General features: G+C 39.5%; 1 protein-coding gene across 1 annotated transcript in view; it reads left to right on the top strand.

The window, feature by feature from the left end:
- The window catches only part of VWF (von Willebrand factor), a 215,415-nt gene that overhangs the window by 150,745 nt on the left and 45,619 nt on the right, over positions 1 to 19,051 (top strand). The window contains exons 34-37 of the mRNA XM_007937087.2: positions 6,385 to 6,605; positions 8,149 to 8,341; positions 8,691 to 9,032; positions 11,330 to 11,529. Coding sequence (XP_007935278.1) covers positions 6,385 to 6,605; positions 8,149 to 8,341; positions 8,691 to 9,032; positions 11,330 to 11,529 — 956 coding nt within the window. The remainder of the gene's footprint in view (positions 1 to 6,384; positions 6,606 to 8,148; positions 8,342 to 8,690; positions 9,033 to 11,329; positions 11,530 to 19,051) is intronic.

Here is a 19,051-nt window from a genome sequence, read left to right as displayed (position 1 = left end):
TGGGGAGGAAGTGGGAAGAGAGCTGTTACATTGTGGGAAATTGCAGTCAATGTCATGAGACAAAATGTATATGAACTGCTGTATGGAAAATGAATTTGTTCTGTAAACTTTCATTCAAATCATAGTCAAAATAATAATAATAAAAAGCCCCCTACAATTCTACGAAGTAATACATGTATAGTTTTATTTTTACATTAGATAGCACTTGGAATTTATTCAGGTGAATGGTATAAAGTATAGCTCTAATTTGTTTTCCTAATAGCTACACAGTTGTCCCAATACCTTTTATAGAAATGCTCAGTTTTATCCCAGTGATTTGAGATGATACCTTTGTCATATACTAAATTTATGTATATGCTTGGGTTAATTTCTGGACCTTTTGTTCTTTTCCATTGATCTGTTAGCCTATCCGTCAACCAGTAATACACTGTCTTAATTATATTGTTTTTTAAAATCTCTAGTTAGGCAACTACCTTTGCATAGTTTTTCATTTCCAGCATTTTCATTTTCCTGGCTCTTCTTTCTTGTTTGTCTATCCCCTTATTTCAGACTTTCTGAATTTTAGGTCTTGTATACAGCCTGTAGTTGGATATTTCTTTTAAGCCAAATTGAAAATATGTATTTTTTTTTTATAGTAGGTGAGTTAAGCCCATTCTCATTTATTGCCATGTTTATGTTTGCTCTCACTGTCTTAATAATTTGTAATTGTGTATGTTATATTTCATTTTATTTCTTTCTCTATACGATGTATATTCTTTGGCTTTTATTTTTAATTTTTTTTTTAATATTTTGGAAGGTTTAAACTTTTGTTCTGCTCATTACTTTTGTACTTATACCCTTTTTAATGCCCTAGGTGCTGAGTTTTCTTCTTCTTTTTCAATATTTTATTATTTTTCAGGTGAAAGTTTACACAGTGAATTAGGTTTCTATTTGACAATTTTTATACAGATTGTTCTATGACACTGGTTACAATTTTCACAATGTGTCAGCATTCTCATTATTTCCATTGATCTAGCTTCCCTTCCATTCCTTGCCTTCCCATCTTTGATTTTGGATAAATGTTGACCATTTGTTGTCATATAGTTAATTGCTTAAGGGATACATTATGCATTGATGATATAGTTTATTTTAAAATCTAATGTATTGTTTAGCTGAAAGCTGACCTCCAGGAGTGGTTTCAGTTTTAGGTTAAAATAGTATCTGAGGGGTTCCTGTAGTCTCTATCAGTCCAGTAAGTCTGGTCTTTTTTATGAATTAGGGTTTTGTTCTATATTTTTCTCCCATTCTAACCAGGACCTTCTATTGTGTCCCTAGTCAGATGGTCAATTGTGGTAGCCAGGCACCATTCCATTCTTCTGGTCTCAGGTTAGAGAGGCCATGGTTCACATGGGCTACTAGTCCTATGGACTAATTCTTTCCTTTAATCTTTAGTTTCGTGCATTCTCCTTTACTCTAGATGAATAGAGACCAGCAGTTGTATCCTAGATGGCCACTTGCAAGCTTTTAAGACCCTGGGGGTTACTTACCAAACTAGGATGTAGAACATTAACTTCATAAACTATATTATGCCAAATACCTAAGTTATCCCATGAGACTAAACCTTTCAACCTAGTAGACTAATTCCATAAGTTGGTGTATATGTATAGGAAGTCTCCATAACTGTGCTTTCTGTGTTTTGTTATATCTGTGGGAGCTCTGGTGGTGTAGTGCCTGGGGCACTTGACTGCTAACCAGAAGGTTGGTGGTTCAAACCCACCAGCCACTCCTCAGAAGGAAGGTTGGGCGATCTACTTCCGTAGTGATACCACCTCGGAAACCCAAGGAGGGGCCCCTGTGAGTTGGATCTGATTCGATGGCACATAACAACTACAACAACATGGATATATATGTAGCACACACAAACATATACTTACATATGTCTACAGATACACTCAAACCTACATGTGATACTCTCACATGTGCCTTCTGATAGACATACATGTATATACTTCTCCCTATGTAACCACATGCTTATTTTTTGATTGTTATTACTGTTATTGCCCAACTGAATATGTTATAGCATTTACCAAAGTTCATTTTTCTCATGTACTTAGTGTCTTCATTTACTTTGGTTGAGTTTTGCAGTCATTCTTCACCTTTGTTTGGTATTGTTTTTCCCATCACCAAAAATATAACAAGTCTCTATTATCCAGAAAGTGATACCCCCACCCTCCTGCTCCCATACCTGGTAACCATCAAAGAACGTTTCTTTCTATGTATATATCTATTCCTAACTTTTCATAATCGTGGCGCCATACAGTATTTGTCCTTCTGTAATCAACTTTGTTTAGCATAGTGTTCTCCAGATTCATCATGTTATAGGATGTTTGTGAATTCATTCTTTATAGTTGAATAGTATACACTTGTTTTCCTATTTAATTGTTCAGTTTTTCAGTTTTCAAAAATATCCTTTAATGTCTACCTGTTACCTATACAATATAACAATCTTTCTTTTCCTCTCTTCTTTTAGTTGTATTGTTTCTACTTTGTCTATAGCCTATAACATTTGTACATTAGTCTCCCACTCTTCCTTTGTTTTAGTTTCAGATCTATGATTACATGTATAAAAATACTCACTTTCAGTTATTTTTCTATTTCCCAGTCATCTTTTAGTCGAAGGAAATTTATCCTGTGGTGGATGCTTCAAGGCCTCATGGATATAAACCCACTGCCATCAAGTTGGTTCTGACTCATAGCAACCCTGTAGGACAGAGTGACCCTGCCCCATAGGGTTTCCTAGCCTGTAAATCTTTATGGAAGCAGACTCCCTTATCTTTCCTGTGGAGTGGCTGGTGGGTTCAAACCACTGCCCTTTTGGTTAGCAGCCAAATACGTTAACCGCCACACCACCAAACCTCTTTCTAAATCTCTAAATCCTTGTGTACTCAACACTGCTTTTCTGTAACCTTGATAGTAGTAGAAGGACAGCTTGACTGGATATAAAATTCTTGATTCATATGTTATCTCACTGAGTTTCAGGAAAAATGCTGCTCCATTTTCCCCTTGCTTTGTATGTTCTTTGAAAATTCTGATACCTGTCTAATTCTTTTGCCCTTGTACATTATTTGATTTTTTGCTTGGAGACTTGAAGAATTCTGTTTTCTTTATCTTTGAAGTCTAATAGTTTCACTGTAATATCTCTCAGAGTTGATTGTTCTGCGTTAATTTTTCTGATGTATGGCATGTGTTTTTCAATATGTAGAATCAGTTTTTCTTTTTTTGATTTTCAGAAATTTTTGTGGATCACAGTTTTAAATATTAGTTTTGACTCATTATTTTGTTTTTCTTCTTCAGGGTACCTTTTTTTTTTTTTTTTTTTCTTATCTTACATTTTCATTACTGTGTCTCTGATTCTGACTCCCACTTCCTTCTCTTGGTTGTTTTCTTGCTTTTCTTCAATGTTCCTTATTAAATTTTTATTTCAGTCTGTTCTCCATTGGGCCCTGATGTATTCATTTCTGAGACTTTGCTGTTTTCTTCCATTTTTTTCCCCATGAATTCAATTAATTCTATTTTTATTTATCCCTCCTTTATGTCCATTTCTTTTCTTAGTTTTCAAAATTCTGATTCAAGGTGGTTTTCATTTGCCCAAATGTTTGAGTATATTTAATTTAGTTTGGAGCGTTGGCTTAGTTTTCTTCTGCGTCATGGGTGATCTTTTAGGAGTAGAATTTTCATTAGCTGAGGAGTGTTGATTCTCATTTTCTGATATTTTTGAAGTAACTTTATATGTCAACTTGCTTAGTTTACTTCTATTCATTTTGTGGATCTGAGGTTTTATGAGATTTCTGGTTCAATGATACTCTTTTCTATCACTGTAGCAAAGTTGTTTCTTCAGATTTTTGTCCTCATTGTGTTTGGATGCTGAGGAGTTAAATGCCCCTCTTGTTTTTTGTTTATTAACTTTCTTCCAGAACATTAATTTTCCCCTTTTGCAACTTATTTTTTGTTTTACCACCCGATTGCCAAATCCATCTTGTGTTCCATTTTGCTGTTTTCTCCCCCAGAAGCCATGTCTTTCAAAGACTGACACTTCACATTGTATGTATTTTAAGCCCCTGCTGTGATCTACCAGGACTTGTTTAAAAGGTTTTTATGCTTAATATAGACTTCTCTTTTTGGTAGAGGTTTTAGAGATATTTTATACTTGCTGCTAGCTCCCTTCTTCTGTCTTCCTAAGCTGGCTCTTGCTCATGACAAAGGCTAGTAATGGTGTGAGCATGAGAGATTGCTAAGATTTAGTGTTAATTTTTGTGTCTTACTTAAAGTTATTTTAAAGCTTGGGCATTCTTTATCTTCTAGTTATGTCAGAGGCATGGTTTTGTGTAGTTTAATTTGTTCTTACTGTTCTTGGAGGATAAATGGAGATGTGGACCTGGGCAGGTACCATTGTCTTTGGTTACCTCCATGTCTTTTTTGAAAATTTGTGTTTTGCTTTATCTAACAATTCACCTCAGTATCTAGTTTCTATCATATTTTGACACTTCAATCAAAAGTTTTATTATAGACTTTTTTTCTGTTACAGATATTTGTGTTGATGCTCAGAAAGAATGACTAAGAAGATATTAAAGAAAAGGAAAGATATAGACAAAATGATTCCAGGGTACTTACACCTGTTATACATGACTCTGTAATGAACTGCTATATTTTGTCTTATTTATTATTTTTCAGTTGGGTCAACCTAACTATTTCTATATCCTGAATATTGAAATGTATTATTATATGTGGTGGATTTAAACTGATCAATAAATTGGAGTATGATGTGATGGTTTGCTAGGATGCAATTTAGTTCAGTATTCCATTGATGAAGGAACCTCAAGTTCTAATACACCTATAACCTAGAAATCTTCCTGTTACTACAAACTGCTCGATTTTCTTTGTGGCATTGGCTTATTCATAATATTTACAGATCTATTTATTGAACACAAACCTGGTGAGGGTCAAACATTTTATCTACATTATAACTGATTCTCACAGTAACTAATCCTAAAAGGTAGATGTTATAATCCTGTTGTGCAATGGAGATAGGTGAGGACCACAGAAGTTAAGGAATTTGTCCAACACAGTGAAAACAAGTAGTGGATCAGAATTTAATCTTGGGTTTCTGTAGTTCTAAAATGTCCATTCCACTGTAATGATTTATCCTAAGATGGGCAGAGCCATTTTCATTAACTTGACAAATGTGAGCTAAAAGCATTTCTTTGCTTTGTAACTTAATGCATTCTTATAGAAGGTGAGGATGGACTCCCTAAGACTTGAGAACATTCATAACTGGAATATTTGGGGTCACTTGCAGCATGGATGCTAGTAGGCCAAAAGCAGTCAGCACCATTACTTGAGAATTACTGACTATGCAAGGACTTAAGGGATGTTGAGTTTATGGGCTCCTAATGGGGCTGCTCAGCTCTGACAAGTGGTGCATCCAGACCCATCATTTGTTAGTGGATGTGCTGCCATGTGGGCAGAGGTGGCCCAGGTCCAGCTGTGAATGAGGGATATTGGTGGAGCCTTGCTGTTCCACAAAAATTGCCTCTTATTTCTTGGCTTTTATTCATTCACCACTGTAGATGTGGTTGTGGTTTGTCTGGAAATCTCATCTCCAACTTCATTTAGGTCCAAGTTTTATTTTCAAATCATTCATGGCAGTGGTGCTTTACATGTGAGGATTTTTACTGAAGCATCTTGGGTAGAGGCATGATGGTTAGTGTTTGGAAATGGTGTTTTAATAGGAACCTTGAGAATTTGCTGATTATGTGAAAGAATGATTGGCAGATGAGGGAGCACTGAGATGCAACCTTTTGTTTTGGCTCTGGAAATATTTCTCTTGTTTGATCTCTTAAGGGATTAAATCAACATGGCCACTTGTACCATTAGTCATTGGCAGTTGACAGGACATGTGTGTCTTTAGGTGAACACTCTGTATAATGAGATCATGAGCTTATGGCTTGCTTAGTTCCTTGTGATTTCAACGAGTTATAACACCCTTGGAACTTAACTTTGTTTCCTGGGCCAAAGCATCTGATAGAGTGGATCATTCTCTCAGTGCATTTATATTTTTTTAGAAATGTGGTTCTGTAATTTGCTATGTTGTCATGTAATATTGATACTTCTAAACCTTGTCTAGGAAAATATTTAATGGCCAAGTATGACATACCTAAGCCATTCAATGACTCAAGGTCTTGGTTTCCTAAATCTGTAAAATGAGAGAATTGTATTCTGACCTCAAAGGACCCATTAGGGCTCTCAACTCTGTCTCTATGCAACTTGGCAACACCTTTCCTTTGTATGTAGCAGGTATGGGAGTTTGAATAATGTCACATCCATCCTTTATTCTCCCCTGTCCAGGTGTGTGCATGGGAAGCTCTACCCGGCACATCGTGACCTTTGATGGACAGAATTTCAAGCTGACTGGCAGCTGTTCCTATGTCCTATTTCAAAACCAGGAGCAGGACCTAGAGGTGATTCTCCATAATGGCGCCTGCATCTCTGGACTGCGACAGACATGCATGAAATCCATTGAGGTGAAGCATGATGGCCTCTCAGTTGAGCTCCACAATGACATGGAGGTGAGAGATACTTTATGTGTGTCTCATGGCAAGGCAGCAGCCGAACCTCTGGGAAGCCACATGGACCTGGTGGGAGTTGGTTTTAGCTGGTGCTCCTGTTAAATGGCAGAGCACCATCTTCTTAGGAGGGGCTTATAACCATCTCCCTTGTCTTAGTGTGATTTCATGTTGTTTTGGGCCTAGATTTGGAAGACAAGATAAAATTTAGGCACCATTAAATTGTGAATTTAGTGCCAGTTTCTGGTGCTGGAAGAGAATTGAGGTTGGGCATATGGAATTTACTAGGCTTTATGAACCCAGTGCCTAGGCCCTAAGAGCTTTTCAGTGACCTTTGAAATGATTTATGGTCTGATCAAACTTCATGGCTCCAAAATTTTAAAAGAAAACTGCAAAACTGATATAAATAAATGTTGAATTAAATGTGTGGAAAAGGTTACATTATGCCAACTTCATTACTTGTTTAATTTAGAAGTCATAAATATTTCATTACATTTGAAATTTGTAGGTTAGATTTTCTTGCTTTGCAAAGCTTCCAATATGCACAACTGCTGAAAAATCACAATGAGTTGTATATTACATGAGTAACTCAGAGCCAAAAAAAAAAAAAAAATTAAAATAAAAAAGGATAATAGCCATTCCCAATTATTTTGAGCAAAAATTACATTTATTATGGGATGTGATTATATTTTAATATGTTTGATATGATATGAGATGGGGCCTCCAAAGTAAGAGCTTCTTTTTTTTTTAAAATTTTATTTTGATTTGGGTGAAGATTTACAGAGCAAATTCACTTTCCATACAGCAGTTCACATATACTTTGTCTCATGTCATTGACCACAGTTTACCACAATGCAACAGTTCCCCTCCCACTTCCTCCCCATAGTTACCTCATCCCAGTGTCCATCCCTCCATACTCTTCTGCCCCCTGAGCTGTCTCTCTGTGCATAAGCAGCCCTTCCTTCTCCCATGATTGTTCTCTCCAGGGCATGTGTCTACTTGAGGTAAATATTTAACTCACATACCTGTACTTTGTTTGGCTGGAAACCACAGGTGTGGGTTCAATCCCAGACCTGAAGGACAGCTTGGGGCCATAGTCTCAGTGGTTCCACTAGGCTCTATTGGACCAGCAAACTTGGTCCTCACAGTAAGAGCTTCTTGTGATGAAGAAAAAAAAAAAAATCACTTAAAATAGTTCTGCTAGATACTCCTGGAGATAATTTCCTGGTGATTTGGTGCAATAACAACTTTCCCAGCCTGTCTTGAAGGAGCTGTTCTTCCCTGTTGAGAGCACACAGACTCAAAGTTCATTTAACATGCATGACCCTCTGTGCAGTATTATACTAGTCTGTTCTTCTGTCCATCTCTATAAAGTGGCTTTTCAGTATAAGAGCTGCTGACAAATATCTGGGTTTGTGGATAACACTGGGGTTGAGTGTGATGAACGTGTAGGGACTGTCAATAACTTTTGTAAGAAACAAATACTGGAGTTTAAGGATTCCTTATTGTTATGACTACTGATGAGCTCATTTTCTTCTTTGAGCAGGTGACTGTTAATGCCCGACTGGTCTCAGTCCCTTACATAGGTGGGGACATGGAAGTCAATGTTTATGGTGGCATCATGCATGAGATCAGATTCAATCATCTTGGCCACATCTTCACATTCACTCCACAAAACAATGAGTTCCAGTTGCAGCTCAGCCCCAAGACTTTAGCTTCAAAAATGTATGGTCTCTGTGGTAAGAACATTTCTCCCCTCCTCCAATACTTAGGAGCTCTGGTGATGTAGTTGTTAAGGCATTTGGCTGCTAACTAAAAAGTGAGTGGTTTGAACTCACCAGGTGCTCCACAGAAGAAAGATGAAGCAGTCTGCTTCCATGAAGATTTACAGCTTTAGAGACCGAATGGGGGTCACTATGAGTCAGAATATTAGTTACTGTACTTTCAGGACTCTTGGATACTTAAATTTCTGGGTCCCATAGCAAGGACTATGGTTCACACCCTGGTGGGGATGGAGAGCAGCCAGGTCTCTGGCATCAATGTGTTGGCACCCAAGGCTTCCAACCTTGCCTTTCCTTGTTTCTTTAGGAATCTGTGATGAGAATGGGGCCAATGACTTCATGCTGAAGGATGGCACGGTCACCACAGACCAGAGGACATTTATCCAGGAGTGGACTATGCAGCAGCCAGGGCAGAAATGCCAGCCCATTCCTGAGGAGGAGTGTCCTGTCTCCAGCAGCTCCCATTGCCAGGTCCTCCTCTCACCTTTGTTTGCTGAGTGCCACAAAGTCCTTGCTCCAGCCACATTTTATGCCATCTGCCAGCAGGATAGTTGCCACCAGGAACAAGTGTGTGAGGTGATTGCCTCTTATGCCCACTTTTGTCGGACCAAAGGGGTCTGTGTTGACTGGAGAACAACTGATTTCTGTGGTAAGTCTCCATATGTAACCTTCAAAATCTTCAAGACCAACTAACTGTAGATTTGTTTAACCTCTTTGGGTCTCAGATTCTTTTTCTGAGTAATGAAGATTAAAATTCCTATATTTCCAATTATGTAGAATTCCAGTTAGGATCGAATAAGATGGTAGATGTGTAAATGATTCAAATACAAAATTTTTATGTAAGTCAAAGCATGCTTCTTTCTATTAGTATTTCCATAGTTGAAACGAATGTGATTTTAATTAGAAACATATAGGCATTAGCAAAGTACAGTGTAGTCAGTCACTATTGAATTTGAAATCCCACCAAGCTTTAGCAAAGGCTCACTGAGTAGGCCATGCCTCAGAAGGATCTTAAAGAGTGAGTGGAATTGTCTTCTTAAATACTAAGAGCCTTCTTGATTACAAATGCCACAGGATAAGTAATGTCAGTCTTTCCCCCTCAAGGTCAACTTTCAACTTGGACTTTGCATTTATTTATCATTGAATATGTAAGGGATACCAAAATGAATCAGATAAGGATTCTGCCCTCAAAGGCTGCTGGGATGGAAAGAACACTAAACTTTAAGACACTCAATTATCAAATACGATCCTCAACTTTTTAATGGACATCAATATATATATGAATCTGGGAGTTCTTAGAGTTCATTATCACAGAGCTGTCTCAGCTCTGACCTGGAGCTGGAGGATTTGGGCATCGTAGTCTCAGCTCATCTGCAAATTGGTTCTTCTCTTGGCCTTTGTGGACTTATGTTTTTGCCTCTTAGAATGAATGAGTTAGACTAGATGACCACAAATGAGTGGCTTTAACAAACAGGAGTTTATTTTCTTACAGTTTAGGAGACTAGAAATCTGAGTTCAAAGTGCCACCTGTAGGGCCTGGGTGAAGACCTCTCTCCTTGGTCTTCAGCTCTGCCTCTTGCTCCCAACCCACAGAAGCTGAAGGCTTTGCTTTACTCAGGCAGCTGCTAACTGCTAAGGGTGACAAACCCTTAGGCCGACAAATAAAATGGCACAGCCCCAAGATTAGCAAACAACATGGCAGGCCACTAGTTTAAGTCCAGAGATAGTCCCAACATCAGCAGGAAACATGGCAGGCTGCTGAATGAAGACTCCGCTACATGCAGGGTCCAAGCATGCCGAAAGCTGCAGAGAACTTTCTCAAAGCTTCTTCTTATACACTGGAAGCAGACCACATCCCTAAGTCAGCTACTCAGCTGCTCCAGTAGATTTTCACTATGGAATTGATTACCAGTCTCATCATGGGGATTGACTGCATCCAGCTGCCCAGCTACTCAAAACCAGGCCCAGTCAAGTTGACACACAACTTAACTACCACAACCTCCTTGGTTCCTTCCAGCTCTGATTTTCTGGCTCCGTGGGGTGGACACTACCTCCTTTCAATCTGCCTGCAGGTCAAGGGGCAAGTGTTAGTTTCTAAGTCACTTATAGCATCCTCTCTATTTACTGATTTCTTTGTGCAATTCCTGGATGTTTATTGTGCATACAGAGGAAAGCTCTAGTTCTTCCAAATCCTGTACAACCTTTCTGTCTGACTTCTGGCTCTGTCGGAATGTGAGGAAGAAGTTGAGCAGGGACAGAGGAGAGGTGAATCACCTTCAGCTTCTCTCCCAAAGCAGCTATTTGCAACTGTGGATTCCTTATTTAATTTTAAGAAGATTAAAAAAAAATCCTCTTTTTCAAAAGAGAAAAAAAATTAGAAAACAATCCTTTTATTCAAAAGAAGAGATCACAAAACTTCCTAAGACCGTGCAAGTTCACCTATCAGTTAGGATTAGATTTGGCTGTAAAGAGGGGCTCAGAGGGAGATAGCTCCAGCTTTTACTGGATCTGCAACTGGATAGCAGCTCTTTGTTCTGTCCTTCTTGGCTGGGCTTTTTCCTCATTAAGATGGAGCGTTAGCTGTCACATCCATGTTCCATGCAGTAGGTTGGAAGAAGGAGGGAAAAGGGGCAAAGGGCACACATAGATGTCTTTTAAAAAAGATTCCCTGAAGCTGCCACAGGATACTGCACTTCCACTTCCAGTTCATTGCCCAGAACTTAGCCACATGACCACACTTAGTTTTAAGGGAAGTCAAGAAACGAAGTCTTTATTCTGGGTGGTCATGTTCCCAGCTAAAAGTTTCAATTCTGTGGAAGATGAGAAAATAAAAATTGGTCTCTCTGCCCCAGCAAGTGTGTCTGATGATTGACCACCCCACCAGCTCTGTCTCTCTATCCTCCTCTGGCTGATATGCACGATTGCATCGGCCTGCTCTGTTTGCAGCTATGCCTTGTCCACCCTCCCTTGTGTACAACCATTGTGAAAGTCACTGCTCCCAGCACTGTGAGGGCAATACAAGCTCCTGTGGGGACCATCCTTCAGAAGGCTGCTTCTGCCCCCCACACCAAGTCCTGTTGGAAGGCAGCTGTGTCCCGGAGGAGGCCTGCACCCAGTGCATCAGTGAGGATGGAATCCGGCACCAGGTAGGAGCCCTGGCCTCCCACTTTTCCCCTGGGGCTGCTTCCCTTGGGGTTAATGTGGTGAATGTTCAGCAGTGATTGGGTCCTTGAGCTTTGGCAGTAGGGGTCAACTCTTTAGGAAATCATCAGAGGGTGGGGAAGCAATATGGCATAGTAATTTTGAAGTCAGACAGATCTTGGTTCAATTTTGGGTCTCTCATGCATTAGCTGTGTGATCAGACACCAAACTGTGGTTGTTGTTGTTGTTGTTATTTGCCGTCAAGTCGGCCCCGACCATAGCGACCCCTCCTTGGGTTTCTGAGGCAGTATCACTATGGAAGTAGGATTGCCCAACCTTCCTTCCGAGGAGTGGCTGGTGGGTTCGAACCGCCAGCCTTCTGGTTAGCAGTCAAGTGCCTTAGGCATTATGCTACCAGAGCTCCTGTGGTTACTACTTTATTATTAGTAGTAGTAGCATCTTTTATTGTTATATTTATATAAGTAGAATTCTATAGGAACCCAGAAGAGGATGGGAAGAAATATTTTGTGGCAATGTCTGCCTTTATTAAGATATATCATGCAGTTTAACATTGTGCTTACCAATTGCCGTTGAGTTGATTCCAACACACGGTGACCCCATGGAATGCCAGAGTAAAACTGTGCTCCAGAGAATTTTCCATGGCTTATTTTTCAGAAGTAGATCATTAGGCCTTTCTTCTGAGGCACTTTGGGGTAGACTTGAACCATCACCACCCTGATTAGCATCATGGAAATTTCAGACCAGTTTTGCTGGTAGTGATAAAGTGCTCTCAATTCACTACCATTAAGTCGATTCTGACTTATAGTGACCCCTGTTGGATTTCTAAGGCTGCAGATCTTTACAGAAGCAGATCACCCCATCTTTCTTCCTCAGAGTGGCTGGTGGATTTGAACCACTTACCTTTTCATTAGCAGCCAAATGCCTGAACCACTACACCACCAGAAGGTACTCTCAGAAGGAGGTGGAAATGGTCTCTATTCTCTTCCTCAGCATCCTGTAATGAGAAGCAAGCTCAAGTTTGCAAAGTATTTCTAGTTCCCTGAGGGTCAGATGTCTTTAGGGCCCTAAAAGTAGGAAGCTTGTGAATTTTATTTTAGTGTCTTTACCCTTCCGCCTCACTGACCCAATTTCCCCTTTTCACTGCCCCTCTCACCTTTAGTCTAATATATTAGACTATGCATTCGAGTGTGTGAAGAATTAAATAAATGCTTCCAAATAGTGTAATATTTTTGCCATGGAAATAGTTATATTAATATATATATTTAAAAATCGAGCAATGTGAAACTACTCTATCATAAACTTTGAAGGTACTCCATCCAGTTTTTATTATTTCAGAAGGTATAGTTTAAATGGATAACAAACATCTTTTTAGCTTTTCCTTTCATAGCAGAGAAAGAATAAAATAGTAATTTAAAGAACATTTCCATTTAAATGGATTTGTTTCTTTTAAATGAGAAATAAAGCCTAGAAAACCTTTCTTCAGGGAAATAAACCAGACTATAAATCTATTGTGGTAACAGGAAGGGCAAAATATTTACCAGTTTCCATAGCTCTTGTTTAGTTTATACAATGCATCCTAAAGATGTGAGCCTTTATAGCAAGCCCAGAAGGAATCCAGAGTGACATACACTCTGTTCCCCTCTTGGCACTGGTGGTGGTGGTGGTGGGGGGGGCAGGGTGGGAAGTGGTGCTCTGTACTGAGCAGGCACTGCTTCAGTTCAGTAAAAACTTTGGCTGACATCTGGAAGCTTATTGCCTGGCAACTCCTTTTCTTGTCCCTCAGTCTCTGGTATTCCTGGCCCAACTAAAAAAATAAATAAGTAAAATAAATAAACCAGTAAAACCCATAGTCATCAACTCAGTTTCAATCCTATGTGACAGACTAGGACTGCCCTATCAGGTTTTCAGTGAGAAGGAGCTCTGGTGGTACAGTGGGTAAGGCATTTGGCTGCTAACCAGAAGGTTGGTGGTTCAAACCCACCAGCTGCTCCACGGGAGGAGGATGAGGCAATCTACTTCCATAAAGATCAGTGCCTTGGGAACCCATTGGGGGTCACTATGAGTTGAAATCAACTTAATGGTAGTAGGTTTGTCTCTACAGAAATCGACCGCTACATCTTTCTTCCATAGAATGGCTGGTGGGTTCAAAGCACTGACTTTTCAGTTGACAGCTGAGTGTTACTGGGCCACCAGGGCCCCTTTAGCACAGCTCAGTGCTTCTTAATGACCTCTTTTACCAAATTCTACAACTGGTGATGGTGGCTGACTAGCTTGTGTTCCTTTTTCTGAGCTTGGGCTTTAAAGACTTCAATGTTTCCCCTTACATATTCTCAGTAAGCTTTTCTTATGTTGCCTTTATTAAACTTTTATTTATTTAAAAGCCCACAGGTATTTTATTATTATTATTATTTATTTTAATTTGGTGAAAATATACACTGCAGAACATACACTCATTCAACAATTTCTACATGTACAATTTAATAACATTGATTACATTCTTCACATTGTGTCATCGCTCTTGCTTTCTCTACCCATATTGTTTCACTACCATTAACTTAGACTAATTGCCCCCTAAAATTCTCATCTATGATTTAGAGTTACTGTTGTCAGTTTGATCTCATATAGATAATGGTTTAAAAGAGTGCAAAACTCATGGAAAAAATATATATATATATTTTAAATGGAAGTATACACTCCTTGGAAGGGAGGTTGGGTAATCCTACTTCCGTAGTGATACTGCCTCAGAAACCCAAGGAGGGGTCGCTATGAGTCGGGGGGCGACTCGACGGCAAATAACAACAACAACAACATACAGATTTTAATAGTACAAAGATAAACAAAGAAAGATAATAGAATGATGAAATTTCTTGATAGAATAAAGAGAATAAGCTTAGTAATTCTATATTACTTATACAAGGGAATTATAGATACTGAGATATTGGTTAAATAGAGAACTGGGGGTACTATACAATCAGAGTATTATAAAGGTAATTATAGAAACACACATGCAAACCTTTCTAATTATCAGAAGAAATGCACACAGGAAACAAAGCAAACAGTCCACTTAATGAAATATTTTTTTTAAAGATACAAATAGTGAAAGCACCACAAAGTAATATGCAGAATGAAAGTGAAACACATCAAATCAATGAAAGTAAGAGGGCTAACCTCAACTTTTTTTTTTTTTCCTTTTCTTTGAGAAGGTAGATTTATCCCAGTGATGCAAGGTTAGGTCAATATTTGAAAATAATTTATTAAACTTTAAACTCCAGCTCACTCGCTTGCATACCTGTCCTGTCTTGGTACTAGTCATGTTTCTGCCCTGGACCCTTGTGGACCTTATGGGTCTGCAGGGAGTTGGCTTGTGGCTGATGCAGGAGTGCCATCTGCTGGCTTGTTTGCTGTATAACCTCTCCAGGGCCACACAGGCAGCCGTTGGCGCATCTAGGAGCCTAGCTGTAAAGAGTTTTTTAAGGAGCCTTTGATTCTATCCCCTTCCTGAGGTGGACCTCATTAAAGCTGCCTAGGAAAATGAAAATCCCTGGAGAAGGAGGCTTAACATCTGCCTTTGGTATGTTCTCCCCTTAGGACCCTCCCCCACCCCATACAACCCTCTGTGGCCAGTGCCTCTGCTGGTTCCTCCTGAATCTTCCCACCCCCTTGGGGAAACACTGGAATAGCAGCTACTGTGGTCTCTTGTTTGGTTTCCTATTCCTAGTGCTTCCCTTCTCCATTCCTCTCTCTGTCACCAGTTTAACTTTACTGCTTTGAGGCAGGCCCCTGCTTACCAGCCTTCAGGGCTGCACGTTGTCTACCAAGTTAAGTGTAAACTCTTAAAATAGACATGGAATGCCTCTGTAATTGTCTGCACCCTACCTGCCTTACCTCCCACTATGCCCTGGCAACTCTACCTATCCCCACATGCCCACCTGCACATGCCTTCTTCTGTGCCATTGCTGGCTCTGTTACCCACCTGCTTGCCCTCTTTCCTCTTTGCTCATAGGTGCACCTTTCCAAGATGTTTCTGCAGCTCTTCTCTTGTACTCCTCTGGCTCTTATTTTTCACTTTAAAAACAGTTTTTGAGGTATACTTGATAGAGAGTAAACTGCACATACTTTAGGAGCTCTGATAGCCCAGTGCCTAAGGCATTTGACTGCTAACCAGAAGGCTGGTGGTTCAAACCTACCAGCCACTCCTCGGAAGGAAGATTGGGCAATCTACTTCCATAGTGACACAGCTTTGGAAACCCAAGGAGGGGTCACTATGAATCGGGTCCAACTCGAGGGCAGTGAATTTGGAGTGGAGTTTGCACATATTTGTATTTACTTGTAAAACTATCATCACAATCAAGATGATGAATATTTCCATTATCCCCCAAAGTTTCCTTATGCCCCTTTTAGTAACCCTCCCTCCAACTTCCATCTCTCATCCCCTGACAAACATTGGTCTGCTTCCTGTCACTATAGATGAGTTTACATTTTCTGGAATTTTATATACATGGAATCATGCAGTATAGACACTCCTTTTTGTCTGGCTTCTTTCATATAGCATTAAGCTTTTGAGATTCCCTCATGTTGTTGCATGTACTCTATGGGATGGGTGTATCACAGTTTATTCATCTAATTCAACTTTTATTTGGTTATTCAACTTTTCATAGGTAGGTCTTATTTCTTCTGCTTGACTGTCAGCTGTTTGAGGACAGGGACAGTGTAGTGTCTTCAGTGCCTGTCACCCTTTTGGCCCTGGTAGTGTGACCTGTCATGGTAGGCACTGTGACTGTTCATAAAAGAATAGTACAGACACTACATGTATCTTATTGTGTCTGGGGCTGGAACACCACGTTGAAATCCTGGATGTACAATCTGGCCAAGTTACTTAACGTCTCTGTGCTTTGATTTCATCATCAGTTAGTATAGATAATAATAGTGCTTACCTGATGGAGTAATTATAAGGATAATAAAACAAATAAATATAAAACCTTTATAAAAATGTCTCAAACATAGTAAATGTTAGTTATTATTAGGAGGCAGGACAGCATAGTGGTTAAAAATGTGGATTCTGGAGCCAAACTGTCTGGGTTCAAATTCTAGCTCTAACACCACTGTGGCTAGGTGACCTAGGTAAATGCCTCAGCTTTTTCATGTGAAAAGTGAGAATAATAAAAAATAAAGGATAATGAAGAATCTTCATCATCATGTTATGATGAAGATTAAATGAGTTAATTTTTAAGAAGTCCTTAATTTCTTGTAAGAATTTATAAGAATCTTTAATAAAGAAGTATTCAATGAATTAATTTATTAGAAGGCCAGCACATTGCAGAGGCTATTCAAATGTTAGCTGTTCCTACTGAGTGAAAGGTGAAAGGTGGCAAAGGCAGGCCCAGAGGCTTAATTCTAAAGGAGAACAGGGCATCTTGGGGAAGGATTTTTTACTTGCAGAGTGCTGATCTTCCTTCTTCTAAGCTGCCCATTTGCTGATCATGGAAGTAGAAGGAATAAGAAAGATCTTATGGACCTGGGAACATTTTAGAGTTTGAGCTACTGGGTAAGAATGTGTTTATCTAAGAGCAATGGGACTCTTTAAATTTAACTTGATGTCTGAGTCTAGAGAGAGACCAAATTCTGGCTCTGTAGGTCCCATCTGTTGAGCATGTAGCTGTGAGCTAGGGACTGTGCTAATTATAGGCTCCTACTCCTTACAACGAGAGCTCTGGTAGCATAGTGGCTAAGGCTCTTGACTACTAACCAGAAGGCTGGCAGTTCAAATCCACCATCCACTTCTCGGAAGGAAGATGCGGCAATCTACTTCCGTAGTGATACTGCCTCAGAAACCCAAGGAGGGGTTGCTATGAGTTGGATCCGACTTGATGGCACATAACAACAACAACAACAACACTCCTTACAACAGTCTTAGAAGGCAGGTTTCAGTACTTTCATCTTATAGACAAGGAAACTGAGGCATGGAGAAATGAAGCCTATATTGGAGTTAAGGGCTTGATAGCCCTTGTTAGGCTGTAGGGCTATATGCAGCTTTGAGAAATTTGATTTATCCCTTGGGTGAACCCTCATCTGAAAAATCAGAGTTGCACTCTGGTCTCTAACATTGCTTCCAACATCAGCAATGGGCCAATCCTAAGAGTTTTGCTGTCCTGCCCTCAGTTTTTCCTATTCTATGTCTTAAGCCCTTTCCAGGAATAAATGGAATTACTTTTTCAAGCTACATCCTAACTTTTTCTTCTGCTTGAGAAATGACTAACAATTAGGAGCTCTGGTAGTGTAGTGCCTAAGGCACTTGACTGCTAACCAGAAGGCTGGTGGTTCAAACCCACCAGCCACTCCTTGGAAGAAAGATGGGGCAATCTACTTCCATGGTGATACCACCATGGAAACCCAAGGAGGGGTTGGTATGAGTTGGGTCTGACTTGATGGCACATAACAACAACAGCAACATGATACAAAACTACCTGTCACCACTGAGTGAATTTCAACTCATGGTGACCCCGTATGTGTCAGAGAACTGTGCTCCTTAGGATTTTCTTTCTTTTTGTTTTTTTCAAATTATTAAATTTTTTTTGTTGTTGGAAATGTACACAGCAGAACATACACCAATCAACAGTTTCTACATGTACAATTCAGTGACATTGATTGCCTTCTTCAAGTTGTGCAGCCATTATGACCCTTCTTTTCTGAATTTTTCCTCCCTCATTAATACAAACACACTGCCCCGTAAGCTTCCTGTCTAACCTTTCAAGTTGCTTTTGTCAATTTGATCCTATATAGATGGTTCATTAAAAGAGCACAATTCTCAGGGAGAACATTCTTTACTAATTAAGCTAAACTATTGTTTGGTTTAAAGAAGACTTCAGGGGATATTTTTAGTTTAAGGTTTAAAGGTTATCTTAGGGCAGTAGTTTCAGGGCTTCATTCAGCCTCAGTGGCTCCAGAAAATCTGGATTCCATGAGAATTTGAAATTCTGCTCCATATTTTCCCCCTTTAGATCAGAATTCTGCTATAGAATCTTTGATCAAAATGTCCAGTAATGGTTGCTGGGCACCATCCAGTTCTGGTCTCATGGCAAAGCAGGTAGTTGTTCATGAAGGCATTTAGCCATGTATTCTATTTCCTCTTCCTATTTCTCTGTTACTCCCGGTGAATAGAAACCAATTGCTGTACCTTGGATGGCTGTGGCAAGCTTTTAAGACCCTGGCACTATGCAGCAAACTGGGAAGTACAATGGAAGTACTAAACTTGATATTAGGCCAGTGAACTGGGGTGCATATGGTTTTCAATGGATGACTTTTTTTTTTTAATTGTATTTTATTGTGAGTCCTTATCTGTGTAAGGTGTGTCTTAGACTGAATGATTTTTGAAATATAAAAAGAGATTAGACACAGAGATAAGCAAGTCAAATGAGGGGAAAATATTTGCCACATGGAGATCACCAAGAAACAAAGGAATCCTCAGGCTAGAGAAACTGAGACAAGAATTCCTCCCCAGAGCAGGCA

Source organism: Orycteropus afer, unplaced genomic scaffold (genome assembly GCF_000298275.1).
Source record: "Orycteropus afer afer isolate SDZICR_OR568_19922 unplaced genomic scaffold, OryAfe1.0 scaffold00040, whole genome shotgun sequence".
In the NCBI taxonomy this organism is placed as follows: domain Eukaryota; kingdom Metazoa; phylum Chordata; class Mammalia; order Tubulidentata; family Orycteropodidae; genus Orycteropus; species Orycteropus afer.
The sequence above is the reverse complement of the archived record's forward strand: the minus strand, read 5'-3'. Positions and strand labels throughout refer to the sequence as shown.